This window comes from Sus scrofa, chromosome 6 (genome assembly GCF_054392235.1).
Source record: "Sus scrofa isolate SSC_HxYL_T2T_F1_AM1 chromosome 6, Sscrofa_HxYL_maternal_Yorkshire_Landrace_v2.0, whole genome shotgun sequence".
Taxonomy (NCBI): domain Eukaryota; kingdom Metazoa; phylum Chordata; class Mammalia; order Artiodactyla; family Suidae; genus Sus; species Sus scrofa.
Window position 1 is genome coordinate 103,571,173 of NC_139388.1, and position 18,756 is coordinate 103,589,928.

At 50.9% G+C, this 18,756-nt stretch overlaps 1 protein-coding gene across 19 annotated transcripts in view; it reads right to left on the minus strand.

The window, feature by feature from the left end:
- MTCL1 (microtubule crosslinking factor 1) overlaps positions 1 to 18,756 on the minus strand; it is a 117,470-nt gene that overhangs the window by 35,544 nt on the left and 63,170 nt on the right. For 7 of the 19 annotated variants that reach the window (XM_084964065.1, XM_084964060.1, XM_084964064.1 and 4 more), the window contains exons 4-7: positions 11,336 to 11,395; positions 9,589 to 9,666; positions 5,731 to 6,999; positions 4,551 to 4,697 (exon numbers count right to left, since the gene is read on the minus strand). In XM_084964065.1, the coding sequence (XP_084820191.1) occupies positions 4,551 to 4,697; positions 5,731 to 6,999; positions 9,589 to 9,666; positions 11,336 to 11,395 (1,554 nt within the window). Of the gene's footprint in view, positions 1 to 4,550; positions 4,698 to 5,730; positions 7,000 to 9,588; positions 9,667 to 11,335; positions 11,396 to 16,541; positions 16,688 to 18,756 lie in introns of those variants that run through there. The other 12 variants (XM_084964066.1, XM_084964061.1, XM_084964053.1 and 9 more) reach the window with 5 other exon arrangements.

The following is an 18,756-nucleotide window of genomic DNA, read 5'->3' on the forward strand; positions in this document are numbered from 1 at the left end:
CTACCCAATGGTTTGTGCTCCCTGAAGTTACATGACTTATAAAGCTGGGCATTTGAATGGGTTGCTGCAATAAGAACAGCTATCATTTCACCAGTTCATTCTGATTACCTTCATTTGTTAGTTCTCACTGAGAACACCCGTTTTCCTCTGATGACATCTGATGTTACCTGGAGTGTCATGAGTGAGAATCATATCCCAAGGGCAGGAAACACAGAAAATACGAGAAAAGAGCACTAGCCTTAGCATGGGGGGAGGGGAGACTGAGAGGGACATGGGATAGAGATGGAAAATCAGAGACGCCAGGGAGCCTCCACTTCAGGATAAAAGTTTTGAAAGCTAGCGATTTCAGCTCATCCTATTCTCAAGAACCAATGAGAACATGAACTCTCCTCACTCTGCTGGTTCTGCAGAAGACGGCCGCAGCCTTTAGTATCCGCGAGGCAGAGCCTGGGGTTCTCCTTGAAGAAGGGCACTCAGCCACACATCAACTTTACTCCAATGACTCATTTCTTTTGTGTGTGTGTGTCTTTTTGCCATTTCTTGGGCCGCTCCCTCGGCATATGGAGGTTCCCAGGCTAGGGGTCGAATCGGAGCTGTAGCCACTGGCCTACGCCAGAGCCACAGCAACGCGGGATCCGATCCACATCTGCAACCTACACCACAGCTCACGGCAACGCCGGATCGTTAACCCACTGAGCAAGGCCAGGGACCGAACCCGCAACCTCATGGTTCCTAGTCGGATTCGTTAACCACTGCACCACGACGAGAACTCCCAATGACTCATTTCTTAAAGGTCTTTTTTGTTGTTTTTTCCAGGGTTGCAGGTGTGGCATAGGGAAGTTCCCAGGCTAGGGGTCGAATCAGAGCTGCAGCTGCTGGCCTACACCACAGCCACATCAGATCCAAGCTACGTCTTCGAACTGCATCACGGCTCATGGCAATGCTGGATCGTTAACCCACTTAGCAGGGCCAGGGATCAAACCCAAATCCTCATGGATACTAACCAGATTCTTAAACCACTGAGCCACAACAGGAACTCCTAAACAATTTTTACTTTAACAAATGTAAGAGCTTCCTTACTTTTGCATTATTTGATTAAAAATGTGTTTCTCTGAATAATAGATACACCTACTATATATAAAACAGAGGGAGTTCCCAACGTGGCTGAGCAGAAATGAATCTGACTAGGATCCATGAGGACACAGGTTTGATTCCTGGCCTCACTCAGTGGGTTAAGGACCCGGTGTTGCCATGAGCTGTGGTGTAGGTTGCAGACACGGCTCGGATCTGACATTGCTGTGGCTGTGGCACAGGCCAGTGGCTACAGCTCCAACTCAACCCCTAGCCTGGGAACCTCCATACGCTGCAGGTGAGGCCCTAAAAAACAATAAAACAAAATTAAGTTACAATAAAATAAAATAAAATAAAAAATAAAATAAAATAGATAACCAACAAGGACCTATTATATAGCACAGGAACTATACTCAACATTTTGTAATAACCTATAACGGGAAAGAATCTGAAAAAGCATATACATATATACTTATATGTATGTGCATATTTACAGTGTTGTATGTTTCAGTAGTACATATATATTTATATGTATGTCACATACATATATATATGCATTACTGAATTGGTGTGCTATACACCCGAAACACACAATACTGTAAATCAACTATACTTCAATCAAAAAAACAATCCCTCTATTTGAATCTCATTAGTGAAGGGCCAGAGAAAAGGACCCTGAAATCCTATGAGGATACCCATTGGTGGCGTTTGATTGCTCTATAGTGGCTCCCATGTCATCTGTGGGGGCTAGTCAATAACAGAACCTTCTGGATCCTCTTGATCTACAAGAAGTTTATTCTTTTCCCGTCCATTTTCGCTAACGGAACACTAAAACTTATATGGACAACTAGTGGCTCCTAGTTAGGATGCTGTACTCCCTCCAGTGTCACAAAAACACAGAGAGGCTTCAGCAGAAGTTTCTATCCAGAGTCAGTCCACTGCCACACAAGTGCATCCACTCACGCACATCTGCAGAAAGTTGTCACACAGCACACAGACTTCCTCTGGAAAACAAATACTTCCCTTCATCACCAAGTTCCCAAAAGATCAGACAATAAAGCATCCTTGGCCCACTCGCCTAAGTTTCAATGATGCATCAAACACACTCATCGCATCCTGTCCATGAAGGCGGTTTATGTAAACACACCCCCTCCGTGGCTCCCAGGCTGTGGACACCTGTTCATCCTGTCAACACAACCACCTTCCCTGTGTTTTTGCTGGGGACCCACAGCCCACCCTTCCCCGGAGGGGCGTGTCCCACGTCCATTTACTCTGCTAATTTCTTGGACCTCTGCAGTGAAGGTGGCTTATAAATTACATTCCACACTTTAAGACAACATCACTATCTCCACATAACCAAAAAATAAAAAAATAAACAAAAATAAACAAGGCTTTTCACTGCAGCCCCTGCCTAGAGAGCAGCCACACTGCTTACTTGCTACGACTCCATCCTACTGCCATCCCCGTGACCTCACGTCCCGTGAGTTCATTTTGCCTGGCCAGCTTGGCCACCACTTCTTTCAAAAGCGGTTTATCGGGTCAACACCTGTGCACACATACTTGGCATCGAGCCCACATCATTTGATCGAGGCTGGTATGTCACAGCTGAGGCGGCAGGGACTGCACCAGCTTCCTGTGCTCGCTGACTGAAGGATGAGAGGAGGAGCTCAAGGGAAGAACGCTGAGATTTCTGACCCATCCTCCGGGCACAGGCTCGGCATCACTTACGTGTGAAATCTGACCGGTGCCCAGGCTCGGCTGCTCCTCATTCAGAACTATTTTTAAGGCACCCTACACATTCCAAACCACATATGCCACACCCTGCTCTCTTAACAAGTGGGACTCTCTGGGCAGATCTGCCGGGAGCCACGGGGAACAAAGGCAGGGAGGGGGCCGGTGCCACCGGAGAGCATCTACGGAGATGAGCAGGCAACAGGAACACGGGTCCTTCTTAAGTCTGGCTGCTGTCTTTGAGCGACTAACTGGTGTGTGGTTGCATGCATGGGTTAGTGAGAGCCCGGGGGCTGTGACAGCTCTGCCAGGCGGGGCATGGAGATACCATCCCCTCCCAGGCTCAGTGTGAGCCACCGCACAGATCCGTCACCTGCTAACACGCTTCAGTGTAAGAAAGTAGTATAATTTTTCACCTTGTTGTTATCATCACTGCTGCCGCCAGTATTACTAATACTGGTCAACACCTGACCTCAGTTAAACCCGGCCAAACACCCAAATCTTCCCAAATAAGTGCTTATCTTCTTTCCCCTTTCCCTAAACATGCACATCTGTAAGGCAAACACAGACGTTCCGTTTCATATACGGACCTTGAGAAATCTGTGGGTCTCCCCTGAGACCCAGACCCCTATAAGAGCCTAACGACAGGGGCTGTGATACCCCTTGCGGCCTGGCGTCTCTGCTGGCAGGACCTATTTCCCGCTCCTTATTTCAGTTGTACTTTATGTTTACACAGCACTTAGCTGTTTTAGGTACTTTCTCAGTCAACAACTCACTAGAAAATCAACTGCATACAACCAAGTGAGGCCAGCAGGGCAGTACTTTGACTCCCATTTTACAGCCGAGAAAGCAGAGGCTCAGAGACTTGCCTGAGAAACAGAGCTAGAAATGGGCTCAGCTGGCTGGAGTCCGGGCTCCGAGGCCCACACCAGGGTGCGTGTCCTGACTGGGGACCCATGGCCTCATCAGGGTGCTGGCTGCAAGCTGAGCCCAAGGCCCTCTGTGCACCACGTTTTGTGGTCAAACGCCTGACTTTTTGCCAAGTGAGCTTTCGTCGACTTTCAGGTGTGAGAGCCTCCCCGTGCTTCCTCTCCCCTGACTTCTGGGATCTGCTGTGACGCCTCAGAGCTGAAGATAACACCCCCTCAGGAGTTGATGAACGAGGACCCAACCTTCCCCAGTGCAGAACAGGCTGCTCCAACCCTGGAGGAACCTGCCTGACTGGCAGGACCGGAGAGAGGCAGGGACTCATCCTCAGCCACCTGTCCAGTCCTGGGTGGAATTACTTGCATGAAAGAGCCTTCCCTGATGGGACAACTATTTCATACAATGGAGGATCTGTGGTGGCCGCAGGCTTTGTGGACATGGGTTGCTATGGAAACAGAGTCGCCTGAAGAGCCCCGGGTCAGGGCAGCAACCGGAATCTGCCTGACAGCTGGAGGACCATCAAGACAAAATATAGGGCCGGCTCATGACACAGGGGGATATACGTGGCTTTCAGTCCTGCTCCTTAGTGTCTGACAAGAAGCCACAGAGCGCTCACGCATCGATCTCATGTGCTTTGCACCATTTCCAGTCCCCCTGCCCTCACCCTGGGTGGACCCTCCAGTCCAACTGCAGGCAATGGATTCTGATTCCTGGTTCCACATCACCCCACTACCACCCTCCTCCCTGTTCTCAGGGAGGAAGCATCACAGTCAGACCCACAACCAAGGAAGGGTGGGAGGGCGTGACTGGCCCCTGCTGACCTCCAGGTTGAAGCAGCTCTGGGCTCCAGGCCGGCAGCTCCCAGCGTCCCCGTCGGCTCGGCGGTGCAGTTCCCGTGCGGCTCGGAGATGCGGGCGCCCTCGCTCCTCCCCTCGTTCCTGCCACTCCATCTGATCTCTCAGTTTGGACTGTTAGGTGCATGGGAGGGATTTGTTTTGTCTTTTGTTTTGTCTTTTAAAATTTTAAACAAAACACAAAGGACAAGAGGGTGGGGGGGGTGGGTAGACGGCTGGAAAACTACGGGACGAAGAAAAGCATGACCAGAGAAACCAACGGAAACACAGTGGCATGAGAGAGAGAAGAGAACAGAGCCAAGATGAAGATGAGCAAAACTGCGGGCTGAAAGATCTGAAAAGCAAAAAGAGAAAGAGGGGGAAGAATGCGACACGCTGGTGATGGGGTGCATGCACTGGGGATGCGGGATAGGGCTGGCCCGTAAGCGCCACCCACGAAGGATACAGAAACAAGGCTGCTGCTTCCTCGCAGTGGTCAGGCAGCAGAAACCACAGTCCAGGGTGGCAGCTGGGTCACGGCCAAGGGCAGCGCAGGGGAGCGCAGTCCCGGGGCTACTCCACTCGCGCCCTGGGCTCCGGAGATGCCATCCAAACCATCCTTCTCTCCGCTGCCCTCCTCGCCAGCCGGGCTGCATCGCAGAGGGAGCGGTGGGCAGCCTAGGCCATCAGGGCTGAACCGTCCCGGGCCGGCAAACCCAGGGAGGGACGCGCTCCTGGCAAGTCTGCTAATTGTTGTTTGAACTGTTTTAAACTCCTCTTTGCTTCTTCATCAGGATGGCTGGTCGATTGGGATGCCCAGAAAAGGAGCAGGGATGGGCTGTGCCGAGCCCTAGCGCTTCCAGCGGGATTAGCCTTGTGTCAAGAGGGAGGCCCTCTGAGCCAAAAGCATCGGCGCAGTTAAAAGTAAGAGGGGAGGGGGAGAGAAACAAGGAAACAAAAGAGAACTAACCAAACCAAACCAAACCAAACCAAACCAAAGGAGAAACCCAACCAAGAGAAAGGTTTTGGTTGAAACTTGAGGCTTGAGTACAATGCAGGTTTGCAATCATAACCAAGCAGCCGTGAGCAGGATGAGCTGGAGAGCAAGGCCAGCCAGGAGGAGGAGGAGCAGGAGGGAGCAGGGAGGCCGAGCCTGAAGCCCCCTTACCTGCAGGTCCGGGCCCAGCTCCTTCCCCAGGTTCCCGACTGGGGAGTCCCGGGATACGGAGGTCACAGTGGACAGGAAGCTGGACGACTCGGTGAGGTGGGGCAGCGGGGACAGGCCCTCCAGCCGCTCCCTCAGGCCATCCCCCAGCCGTTCCACCTGCTCCAGGAAGGCCTGGAGCTCTGTCCTGAAAGCCTTCATCCTCGTGTTCAGGGTCCCCAGCAGCTGGGGCGCCTTGTCCGCCCCCGCTCCCCTCTCCCCGGCCCCGGGCGAGGTCTCGCTGCCCTGCAGCACCGTGTCCTCGAAGCCATCGGTGTCAGCGATGATGCGCTCCACCGTCCGCTCCAGCCGCTCGGCCTCATGCCTGATGCTCGCCAGGCGTTCTGAGTCCTCTCGGGCCCTCAGCAGCTCTGCCGGGCACTCACTGGCCTCCGATGGCTTCCCACTGCTGAAGCCCGATGTTTTCTCAAAGGTCTCTTCCGAGTCGCTCTCACCGCCAATGGGGCCCTCCCGCCGGGGCTGAGGTGGCCGGCCATCCTCCCCATCGCTCTCCTTCTTGCCCGCATCGCTGTCAGCATCGCTGTCACGGGGGCTTGGGGCGCAGCGCTGGGCGGACAGCAGCACACGGTTCTCATGCTGCAGCGTCAGCACCTTCCCGCTCAGCTCACTGATCTGCAGCCGCGCCGCCTGCAGCTCGTCCTGCAGGGGCAACCCCCTGGCGCCCTCAGCCAGCCAGCCAGGCTCTGGCCGCGGGTCGAACTTGAACTTGCTCAGCTCGTGCGTCAGCTGCCGGTTGTGGTCCTCGATCTCGGAGATGGACCTCCGCAGCAGTTCCGCCTCCTCCTCCACGAACTGCAGGTGTCTGCGCAGCTCAGTGCAAGACTCCAGGGAGTCACCGAAGGGGGAGGTAGGAAGGCCGGGGAGGGGGTCCCGGCCCACAGCCTCACGCTCGTGCTGGCCCCGCAGGTCTTCCATCTCCGCTTTGAGGCCCCGGTTCTCCACCTCCAGCTCCACGATCTTGCGGCCCAAGATGTTGGCCTCCTCCTCCACCAGCTTCAGCCGCAGCTTCAGCTCCGCCTCCCGGGTGCTGGGTGGCCCACCGGCCTCCCCTGTGGGGAGGGGGCTGTCCACCTCCCCGTAGAGGGCCTTGTACCTCTGCAGCTCCTGCTCCAGCCCGTCCTTCTCCCGTCCCAGCCTAGCCATCTTCCTGAGCATCAGCGAGCCCTCCTCCTTGGCAAACTGGAGCTGGCATTTCAGGTCGGCACTGTCATCCTGCCAGGAGAGAGTGCCGGGAGAAGGGTTATTTGAAAATACCAAATGTTCCTGTTTTCGACACGTTTCCTTGCGCCTCGTCCCCAACACACGCAAACACAAAACACCGATCTCTCCATTAGTGCAAGGAGTCACGCAGAGAGGGGCCAAGACCCAGCCAGTGGCCTTCACTGGGGGACAAAGGCCTGCCGTCTGTGGCTTTGTCACAGAAACAAGGGAAACCAAACCATTAGTTTGGAAAAGCGTGCACGTGAAAACCATCACCCAGGTGATGAATAAATGCAATGAAACCCATCACCATCAGCAACCCGGCGACACCCCCTTACTCTGTGGGGCCAACCCAACTGGTAAGACGCCCCAGACCCCTCTCCAAGGCCAGGGCAGGTCGACAGGCCTCTGTGGCCACGTCTCCTTGGGCCACTCACTTCCTCCCTCATCAGAGGGGCCAGCATCACACAGGAATTACCAGCATGGGGAGGCCAGGTGACCCCCAGTCAGAGCCTGGCTTTCTGCGGACTTGCTGAGAAGCTGCACACAGTGGCCATCCTTCCCCCTGCATATCACAGTGATGACATGAGGGCAGATCAGGAGAGGGTCAGCATGGGGTACTTGGGAAGCCGAGTTGCAGAGTGAGTACCAGGCTCCACTGGTTACTATGAACTGGTTACTGCAAACCTAAGACCCGGGCGACTCATACCCTCTCCCCGTGCAAACGTGCCTTCAGAGCCTTTGTTACCTGCACTCCCTTTAATGGCTGTAACACACAAGGAAATTAAATTCAGAAACCCCAGGCAAGGTGTTAAATAGTTAAAATGTGAGACACGGTGCTCACGGACAGGGGAGGACCCTTGAGGGCCACTGGAGCAGGTTCTCTGCTCCTAAAAGCTCACACTGCCTGGCTGAGGTCAGGAAGGCACTTTCTGGACCAACTGTCAAGAGGACTCAGCTGTCCCAGGGTTGGTCTTGACACCCTGACACCACATGAACTCTGGACTAGGGCTGGCACCAGTGTCTTACTAGTCACCTTCAGTGGCTGGCGACAGTGACCACTGTTGAAATTTCACGATTCCTTGCTCTGTGATTGGCTATCAAGCTTAACAGGCTGTCATGGGGACAAAGACTTTGGCAAAAGCTCCCCCATCACACAGACTCAGCACCAGGCGGGTAGTGGTCAGGCCCCATCAGCCCAGGGGAAGGGAGTCATCAAACCGATCTCCCCAGCAGGTCAGCCGCGGGGAGACCCTGCCAGATCACCCTGGTGCGCCAGCGGTGCTCACCCCTAGAGATCATGGCTCATCCTCTACCATGGTTTCCATGTGCTTCTGGCGTGTGCTCCCCACAGAACAGAAAGACACAGAGGCCTCCTGGATGCCCCCAACTTCCCTCCGTCCACCCCACCCAAAGACCCCCTGCCCACACCACGAACCCACGGAAGGAAGGAAAAATGGAGCGACAGGGAAGATCCAAGGAAAAACCTAAGGTCAGAGCCACACTGATGGTGGCCATGGTGCTGCCTGTGCACCCTCTGAGGGACAGGCTCTCACCGGCACCTCTCAGCAGAGGACCAACTGGTCCTGCCCCTCCATCCACAGCCTGAGCTTTAAGTATTTATCTGCACTACCTTCTACAGGAAGAAATTCCCCAGGAGCCCTCGAATTGCTTTGACTTCTGGAAACCCTGCACCCCCCGCTGCCGTCTCCCACGGATCTGAGTCTGGTGACAAACCAGACCATCCTCCCGTCTCCCAAGTCAGCTACAGCGGCAGGAGGCCGTGATGCCCTATGGAGTGTCCAATCCGTAGCTTACTTGGGGGCAGATCAAATATCCCCCAATCCTTCCTGCTCCTTAAAGAAAGAAACTACCTGCATATGCATAACTGACTCCCTTCCTTGTACAGCAGAAATCATCACAACCTTGTAAATCGTACATCAATAAAACTTAAAAAACAAGAAAGAAACTATCCCCACACCAGGAATTCTATTGTGTGACTGATGAAAGCATGCTTCACTTCCACTCCACACCCATGCACCCCAAGTCCTGCCACCAACGCTAGGGCAACTTTTGCAAGAAAGGCAATCCTTGAGCCAAGGGGGCATGTGGGTTTAACCAAGGGCCCAGACTTCATCACTCGGTAGAGGTTGCTGGAGCCAGCCTTCTGGGGGAGCGGGGCTGGCTCAGCCCATTTTGGGGGTGGGAAGCTGACTCCTAATAAGATGAGGAATCACAGCCTCGGCTGAGGCAGAGGGGGCTGGAAAGCCATCTTATGTGGTAACCGTAGACTTTCTAGAACTCTGCCAAGACTCCGGGGGAGGGGTCCAAGCCAACGTCAGGTTCTGGTTTCAGGAGATGGTCAGATGGCTCCAGAAACACAGAACAAAAGCAAGTCCAGTAACCTTCCCCCGTGACACTTTCCGCTGCAGGCAGAGAAGGCAAGCGCACCACGGAGGGGGACACACACAGGGCCACTGCCACCGCCACCAGAGGAAAGGCCTTGTCAAGCAACAGAAATATATCGCGGCGGGTATATATTCTTGGGCTTGCAAGCCTGCGGTAAGCCAGCACCCACACGCTGGCAGCTCGTGCTCCTACCTTGCGCCGGGGCGCCAGTTTCCTTTGAGTTTTGGTTGCAGACCTGCAGTTCCCAAGGCGCTCCGATCCACCGCTCTGCTGGACAGAAACTCCTTGCTCAGGGTCTCTCCCCTCTCCTGTGGGGCAGCGGCCACCCTCCAAGCCTGATTCCCCCAGGCGAGCGCACCTCGGGCTCTCCGCCCCGCCCCGGGGCAGACACGAGAGACCCTCTTCAGGACCCGGGACCTGAAACAGGCTCGAAGCCCAGGGGGGTGGAAGCACCCAGCAGTGGGGAGATTCTGGTGCCCCATCAGTGGATTCCAAAGTGAGATGTGGGGGGCACAGAGAACAGTCAACCGTCAGCCCTCGTGCTGCTCATGTAGCCTGGACCCCCCTTGAACGATGCTCTGGGGGCAGGGACTCTGGAGAAGGGACAAAGCCAAGGGAGTCAGGCATGGGACTTGCTGCCTATGATTACTGCTTGCTGAGAGCTCAGGGTGCTGACCCCCCAGTGGTGCCTTGGTCTCTCCAACACCTCATACTAGCAGCAATTTGAAATATTAAGAATAAAGGAATCCAGGAGTTCCCATCGTGGCGCAGCGGAAACAAATCCCACTAGGAACCATGAGGATGCGGGTTCGATCCCTGGCCTCGCTCAGTGGGTTAAAGATCCAGCGTTGCCATGAGCCGAGGTGTAGGTCACAGGTGCGGCTCAGATCCTGAGCTGCTGTGGCTGTGGCATAGGCCGGCAGCTATAGCTCCAACTGGATCCCTGGCCTGGGAACTTTCATATGCCGTGGATGTGGCCCTAAAAAGCGAAAAAATAAATAAATTAATTAATTAAAAAATAAAAAACAAAACAAACAAACAAAAAAACAGAATAAAGGAATCCAGAAAAGCAAGTGTTCAGAAAAGCTAAGGAAGGCCTGAAGGACACATGCTACACTCTTACCGTCATTGGAGAGAACATCTCACTTTCAGTGAGGACAGTTTAAGATACTGGTCAGCTTGCGCCCTTTTTTGGGGGGCCTTGCCCAGGACATGCAGAAGTTCTTGGGCCAGGGATCGAACCCGAGCCACCACAGTGACAATGCTAAATGCTTAACCACTAGGCCACTAGGGAACTCCCAAGCTTGTGCATTTTTTAAAACCCAACACCATGCTTTATGGACATGACAACAGCTGTTGTCGTGAATGACCTCAAAGGCCAAAATGCCTGTCACCAGTTGTGAGCACAGCAGAGCCCTGGGCAGCAACAAACTATGCCACCTAGGAAGCCATTGCATTCGTTGATATCTTTTTTTTCTTTTTGCCTTTCCTAGGGCCACTCCTGTGGCATATAGAGGTTCCCTGGCTAGGGGTCGAATCAGATCTGTAGCCACCAGCCTATACCACAGCCACAGCAACTCGGGATCCGAGCCGCATCTGTGACCAACACCACAGCTCACGGCAATGCCGGATCCTTAACCCACTGAGCAAGGGCAGGGATCGAACCCGCAACCTCATGGTTACTAGTCGGATTCGTTAACCACTGTGCCACGATTGGAACTCCTGTACATTGAATTCTTAAAGACGTCACCAGCAGACGGATGCAGAAAAGAGCTCTTAGTCTGGGAAGACAATTTTCACTCCACAAGGCTTCAAATGAGTCCAGATGTTTGGGCAGGTCATGCTCCCTTGACTATGTTAAAGGTGATGCTAATACCTTTGGAGAAAATTCCAAACTGCGTCTTGCGGGAATGTGACATAAGAATGGAGCACTGCTTACCTGGGTGAAGGCCTTCTTTTCTTTGTATGTTTCCCGGCTACCTCTTCTCTTCAGGGAACTCTGAAATAGAGCCAAGTGACATTCTGTTACAGAGGGGTGACACCTGGGAGCCAGCAGTAGATGGCACATCCCCTCTAGGAGGGGATGTACACAGTGGACAGTGGCTCTTTTTGTCACTGGATTCAAGAAAGAAACTTGAGTCAAGATGTAAAGGCAGCTGCATAAGCTAGGGGAGATCTTCAAATCCTGATTTTTTTTTTTTTTTAAAGGGCTGTACCTGGAGCATACGGAAGTTCCCAGACTAGGGGTTGAATTGGAACTGCAGCCACAGCAACGTGGCATCCAAGCCATATCTGTAACCTACACTGCAGCTTGCAAAGCAGCAGGTTCCTGAACCCACTGAGCCTTAACCCACTGAACCACAAGGGAGCTCCCAGAAACAATTACAATTCTAGCTGCCCAAGCTTCAAGGAGGCTGGAGGCCTGGGGAGAAAGGAAATTGAGAGAGGAACAGAAGTTACGCAGTCAGCATGGGTGTGGGCGCTCCCTGGCCAGCCGAGGGGTGGAAGCTTATTGCTAAACCCCAGGTGCAGAAGTGATTCTCTTTCCTTTAGCTCAGCAGGTTACAGACCTGGATTGTCACTGCAGTGGCTTGGGTCACTGCTATGGTGCAGGTTCGATCCCTGGTCCTGGAACTTCCATCTGCCACAGACTTGGCAAAAAAAAAAAAAAAGCAAGATCAAACTACAAAGAGAAGCACCGCCTCCTCCAACAGGGGAAGGTGAGGCTGTCTCAAGAGCCTGGGTTTTCCAGGATTCTTCATGCGGCAGTGAAGGGCTTTGATTTGAGTGAGCCAGTGAGATGAACACGTCTGAGGGTTCCCTGCATAGAGGAGTTACCAGGAAGCAAAAGGGATGGAGAGAGACTGTGCCCCAGGCTTTACCCTGAGCAACTGAGCTCTGGAACGGGGTGGCCACCAGCACCTGCATGAGAGCAAGGCATGTGCAGAGCCTGCCTTCCACAAGCCGCCAGCCGCCAGCCCCGCACACACTCTCCAAGGAACAGAAAACAGTCTCTGCACTTGCCAAAAGCCATCTCTCTAGAAGCCAGAGTAAACTAGAAACAGAGACAGAAGTTTCTGGAAATCTAGGCAGAGTCATGGGACACTTCCTGGGGGAGGCCCCTCTGCGGGGAGGGGGCCAGGCACAGATGCCTCTGACCTGCCCTGGGCGCTTTCCGCCTTGCCCAGCCCTGAACAGAACTGAGCCCTGCGATCCTCCTAGCGAATCACAGGACAGGCGGGGGGCTGTGGGATCCCTGACTCAGATCCCATGCCTGATGGCAACGACGATGAAAATCATTGAAAGGATTGAAATTAACCAGCAATAGGAGACATAAAACTCTGGCGATGGACATGCATGCTGGGTGCTGTCTGACGGGAAGACCCTATGTCATAAAGACGTCATGTCTCCCAAATCACTTCATAAGCATGATGTCATTTTAGCCAAATTCCTCTCTATTTCCATATAGTGTAATATACATAGTGTATTACACATACAAATAAACACAAAAAGTGTGTGTGTGAGTATATGTACATATCAAACAAGGCTTTTTGTGTATTTGTAAACAGAAGTAAGAGGATGGAATGACTTGACAAAATGATTCAAAAATTCAGCTAAGGCAGAGATTGGCAAATTATGACAGTCAGGTCCAACCAACCCACAGCCTGTTTTGTGAGTAAGTTTTACTGAGAGCATCCTTGTCTGTGGATCAGAAAAAAAAAAAAAAAATAGATCCACACCACAAATTAAAACAATTTCAGAGGGAGTTCCCTGGTGTCTAGTGGTTGGGACTCAGTGCTTTCATCACTGTGGCCAGGGTTCAATCCTCAGTCTGGGAACTGAGATCCCATGTTAAGCTGTTTGCACGCCATGGCCTCCCCCCAAAATTTTTTTTTCAGATAAATTAAAGGTCTAAAAGTAGAAATCACACACACACACAAACCCAAACACTTTAGAAAGAAAGAGATGAATTTCTGTTTGTTCTTGGGGCATGAATTTTTTTTTTCTTTTCTTTTTTCTTCCCTTTCCTTCCTTTCTTTTTGGTTTGGAGAAGCCCTTTCAATATTTCCTTTAACCTGGGTTTTGTGTTGCTGTATTCTTTAAGTTTTTGTTTGTTGGAAAAAATTTTTATTTCCCCTTCTATTTTAAATGATATTCTTGCTGGATAGAGTATTCTAGGTTGCATTTTTTTTTTTTTTTTTGTCTTTTTGCCATTTCTTGGGCCGCTCCCGCGGCATATGGAGGTTCCCAGGCTAGGGGTCGAATCGGAGCTGTAGCCACCATCCTACGCCAGAGCCACAGCAACGCAGGATCCGAGCCGCGTCTGCAACCTACACCACAGGTCACGGTAACGCCGGGTCCTTAACCCACTGAGCAAGGACAGGGATCGAACCCGCAACCTCATGGTTCCTAGTCAGATTCATTAACCACTGCGCCACGACGGGAACTCCTAGGTTGCATATTTTTTCCTTTTAGCACTTTAAATATCTCTGGGGCATGAATTTTATAAACACAAAAAACAAAAGCTGAAACATCCAACAAGGAAAAGACAGAGTGGATTGGTAAGATTTTAAATCTTTATATTATCAAACTAAACCACTTGTGGAGCACAGTGGGTTAAGAATTGGATTACACCGGCTTTAGTTGCTGTGGAGGCAAGGGTTCAATCCCCGGTCCAGAGCAGTGGGTTAAAGGATCCAGCATTGCAACAGCTGCAGTTCAGATTCAACCCTTGGCTTGGGAACTTTCATGTGCTGCAGGTATGACCATTAAAAATAATAATAAATAAACCACTTATAGTATTAAAAAAGCAAAGTATAAAATGGGAGATAAAAAGGTTTTTTGAACACAAGACAGACAAAAAAATTATAATATTTTGCAGGTAACAGGAAAATCATTTTACTAAGAGAATAAACAAATGGCCATGAACACGATAACTAGTAATTAAAACAACAAGGTATCAGTTCTCACTTAGAGATTTTTGGACTAAAAGAAGTTTGACACAGCATTAGCAAGTGTCTGCCACAGAGGCAGCACCCCCCCCTGCACTGATCAGTAACAGTAAGGGGTCCCACTGAACTTCAGACAAGTACACACAGGAATCCCACACCTGGGAATGTCCCCTATGGATAAACACAGCAATGTTTGAAGATTTATGAATGAATCAAGAATGCTGATCACAGTACCTTTTATAACAGTAAGTGAATACTGCACAGGGTTATTAAAATGATGTTTCTGAAGAATACGTTAAGATTCAGGAAATGGAAAGGAAAGTGAAGGTGACAAACAGCATGCATTTTTTTTTTTTTTTTTGTCTTTTGTCTTTTTGTTGTTGTTGTTGTTGTTGCTATTTCTTCCCTTTTTTTTTTTTTGCCTTTCTCTAGGTCCGCTCCTGTGGCATATGGAGATTCCCAGCCTAGGGGTTGAATCGGAGCTGTAGCCACCGGCCTACGCCAGAGCCACAGCAACGTGGGATCCGAGCCGCGTCTGCAACCCACACCACAGCTCACGGCAACGCCGGATCGTTAACCCACTGAGCAAGGCCAGGGACCGAACCCGAAACCTCATGGTTCCTAGTCGGATTCGTTAACCACTGCGCCACGACGGGAACTCCACAGCATGCATTTTGTAATTTCAATTTATATCTAAAAAATTACCAGTATACATATGTATTACATGTGTATGTGAGAAAAGCAGGACTAGAGAAATGTGCATTAAAATGTTAATAGTGGGGAGTTCCCATCATAGCGCAGCAGAAATGAATCCAACGAGGAACCATGAGGTTGTGGGTTCCATCCCTGGCCTTGCTCAGTGGGTTGAGGATCTGGCGTTGCTGTGGCTGTGGTGTAGGCCGGCAACTGTAGCTCCGATTAGACCCCTACGCTGGAAACTTCCATGTGCCGCACTTGCGGCCCTAAAAAGCCAAAAAAAAAAAAAAAAGTTAATAGTGATCCTGTTCAGATGATGGAATTATGGGTGATTCTAATTTTCTTATCTGTGGCTTTTCCAAGTTTCTAAATTATCTATAGTGAATACAATTTCCTTTGCAATTAACACAAAAACAGGAAACTAAAATCTGTAAAGAGGTCAGAGACAAGAGGCTGTCACCGACACCCCATGCAGAATCACAGCGCACTTCACCGGAAGTTATCCACGCCAACTTCTGGGTCTCCTCCCACAAGGCGATGTTGTTTTTCTAGGTCTGGTCCTTGAAGGGTAACTGATCCAGATACCCTTGGTGAAGAAGACCAGGGAGCCCCCGAGGGTTCCCCACAGCACCACAGGTCCTCTGCACACACTCCCTCAGCATGGCGGGGCCCCTGCATACTCCCCCCCCTCCCCTGGCTGTACCTGCCAGCCACCCTGCGTACAGGGATATTTTACGAGCATCATGCCTGTTCACCCGTCTGATGACTCAGAGCCAGCGGACAGTCTCTTCCAAGAAACAGTAAGGAAAGGGGTCAATGTCAAGAACCCAGAAGGGGGACTGGCCTGTGACTCAAGCCCACTTCCTTTTCAAATCTGGCCAACTGCCAGCACATCAACTCTCAAGTCCTATTGAAAAGGAAAAGAATTCAGCTTGAATCCCAACTGAATCCACCTAAGGCTGACGCATTTGCTGAGTAATGAATGAATATGATTCAATACAATCTGAAGTTAGGCAATTATTTGGACTTTCACATCAATTCTTGATGTTTCTTAATTTAAATGAGCCAGTGTCCTCCAAGCAATTTCAGAGAAACTATCAAGCTCTCAATTGCTAAAAAGGTTCAGAGACAGACGTTGGGCTTAAAATTTAGATTGGGAATAAAAGGAGGCAAATGAAAATTAGGATGCTCTCACACTGTGAGTCCTGAGGGAAAGTGGGTACAGATGTAGGCAAAAGAGTTTCTGAATTCTTACAGATTCCTATTATTTAGAAAGTCATTTGGACTTTGGGGCTGACTGGTAGCACGCAGTTATACCATCAGAATGAGACAACGAAGGGGCCCAGGTCTCTGTCCGGTTAGCAGGATGATGTCGAGCTTCTCTGACCCACACTGTGGTTCTCTTTTCAGTGTGACCAGATGTGAAGAATGGGAATGATCAGCTTCTTCAGCCAGAAGCACCAGGTTATGGCGGGACGATGCCTCCCCTCCACTTACCCCTAAAGGTCTCCCAGGGAGACGGGTTCCCTCCATTCTGAAGTCAGCTGCACCACCAATACACTGCTGGGTCCAACGCACTTGGCCCCTGGGACTTGGTGGAAAACCCTCCACGGCCAAAAAGGGAAGGGCTCCTTTTTCCTGGGCCAGCCTGGAAAGACCACGATGACGTTAACGCCCATTTGGGAGTTCCCACTGTGGCTCAGACGGTTAAGAACCCTACATAGTGTCCATGAGGATGGAGGTGCGATCCCTGGCCTCATTCAGTGAGTTAAGGTTGCTGTGTTGCCGCAAGCTGCGACACAGCACGCAGAGGCAGCTCAGATTTGGTGTGGCTGTGACGTAGGCCTCAGCCGCAGCTCCAATTTGACCCCTAACCCAAGAGCTTCCATATACTACAGGTGTGGCCACAAGAACAAAGAAACAAAAAAACCCTGCCTTTGGTTGGACACTTCCTGGTCCAGGCACAGTGTTAAACCTTCATGACACATCTAACCTAACTTCTCCAGGGAGCCTGAGACAGAGGACATAGATGATATATTCTAATCACTGGGTAACAGACAAGAAAAGGGTCAGGTCATGCTTCAGGGTCCCCCAATCTTGGAGGTGGGGCACCAACGTGACCCTGATGCCAAGCCCTCACTCACAGTCACAGGCCTCTCAACCCAGAGCTGCCTGCCAAGCCCCGGCAGCCCCATCTCCCGAGTGGGGCTGGTTTTCTTTTTGTTTTTCTCGAGGTTTCTGAGCCCCAGGTTGCTGGGTTTTGTTTTATTTTGTTTTTTCAACCAAAGAGTCTTTCCTTTCTTTAGCCAAAGAGGACAAAGAACTGTCGCAGGAATGGTTGTGCACTGCCACACTCACGAGGTAGCTCACAGCAGTGAAAATGTTTGTGGGGGCTCTGATGCTTTCCGAAGGATCTGAGGCTGCAGACAGCAAAAGCCCTTATTTGGAAAAGACGAGAAAACTATTATCAGAGGACAAAATACCACAAAGAAAATGAGGAGGAGAGGAGGAAAGTTATATTGAGACACTTTGGCAGAAGAAAGGTACAGCCGTCAAAGTCAGGGCTGGGGGCAGAGAAAAAGCCCGGCCACATGGCAAATCGTCCAGGGCCACCAGGCCCTTCTGGGACGGACAGGGACCCCAGCACACCGAGCCTGGCAGATGCTGTTGTCTTCCGGGAAAAGAACACGATGATAAAAATGGCAGGTTGCTGCGTGTGCAAATTTGGGGACTGGGGCCCACACGTGCTTTGCAATAGGGGCTGGTGGATTCATTTTACACCTTGGAGACACGTGTCTTGAGACCTAGGAATCAGAAATTTGCTAGTTAAAACACGTCAGAGCACAGTTGTTACAAAATAAAGATGATTAAGTAAGACTGTGAAGTCTCATTAATGTGCAAAGAGAAAAATGAAAAATCCTAACCACTGCAAGAGCAAAGTGATGAATACGCCAAAAACAATGTGTCTATTCCTCAAACCGCAGGCATCCTCATTCTCAGTGTGCACATGTAGGCCCCCACTCACACACGGAGCACTACAGGAAATACTGAATTAGAGTCCACATTTCAGAAGCCTTTACTGACCTAGTGGGTGATCGATAATGCCCTTGGGCATACCCGAAGGTTGAAAAGCTATAGAAATGTATGCCATTTGCCTGTCAGAACTAAAGAGAAAGCAGGTCTTTAAAAAAATAATCCATTCCTGGAGTTCCCTAGTGGATCAGAGGGTTAAACATACAGCTTTGTCACTGCTACGGCACAGGTTTGATTCCTGGCCTGGGAACTTCTGCATGCTGCAGATGCAGCCAAAAAAAATTATTATTTTTTTAATTAAAAAAATAAAAAAATGGAGTTCCCCTTGTGGCTCAGTGGTAACGAACCCAACCAGTAACCATGAGGATGTGGGTTCGATTCCTGGCCTTGCTCAGTGGGTTAAGGATCTGGGGTTGCCATGAGCTGTGGAGTAGCTCACAGAGGCAGCTCGGATCTGGCATCGCCGTGGCTGTGACGTAGGCTGGCAGCTGTAGCTCCGATTAGACCCCTAGCCTGGGAGCCTCCATATGCCATGGACACAGCCCTAAAAGACAAAAAAACAAAAACAAAAACCAACCCCTATTCCTGGCTCTCACTGGTCTACTGGAAAGAAATTTATCTGTTCATCCTTCAAGAGAAGCAAATGATTCCATACTCAAATGAAATAATATTGGAGTTC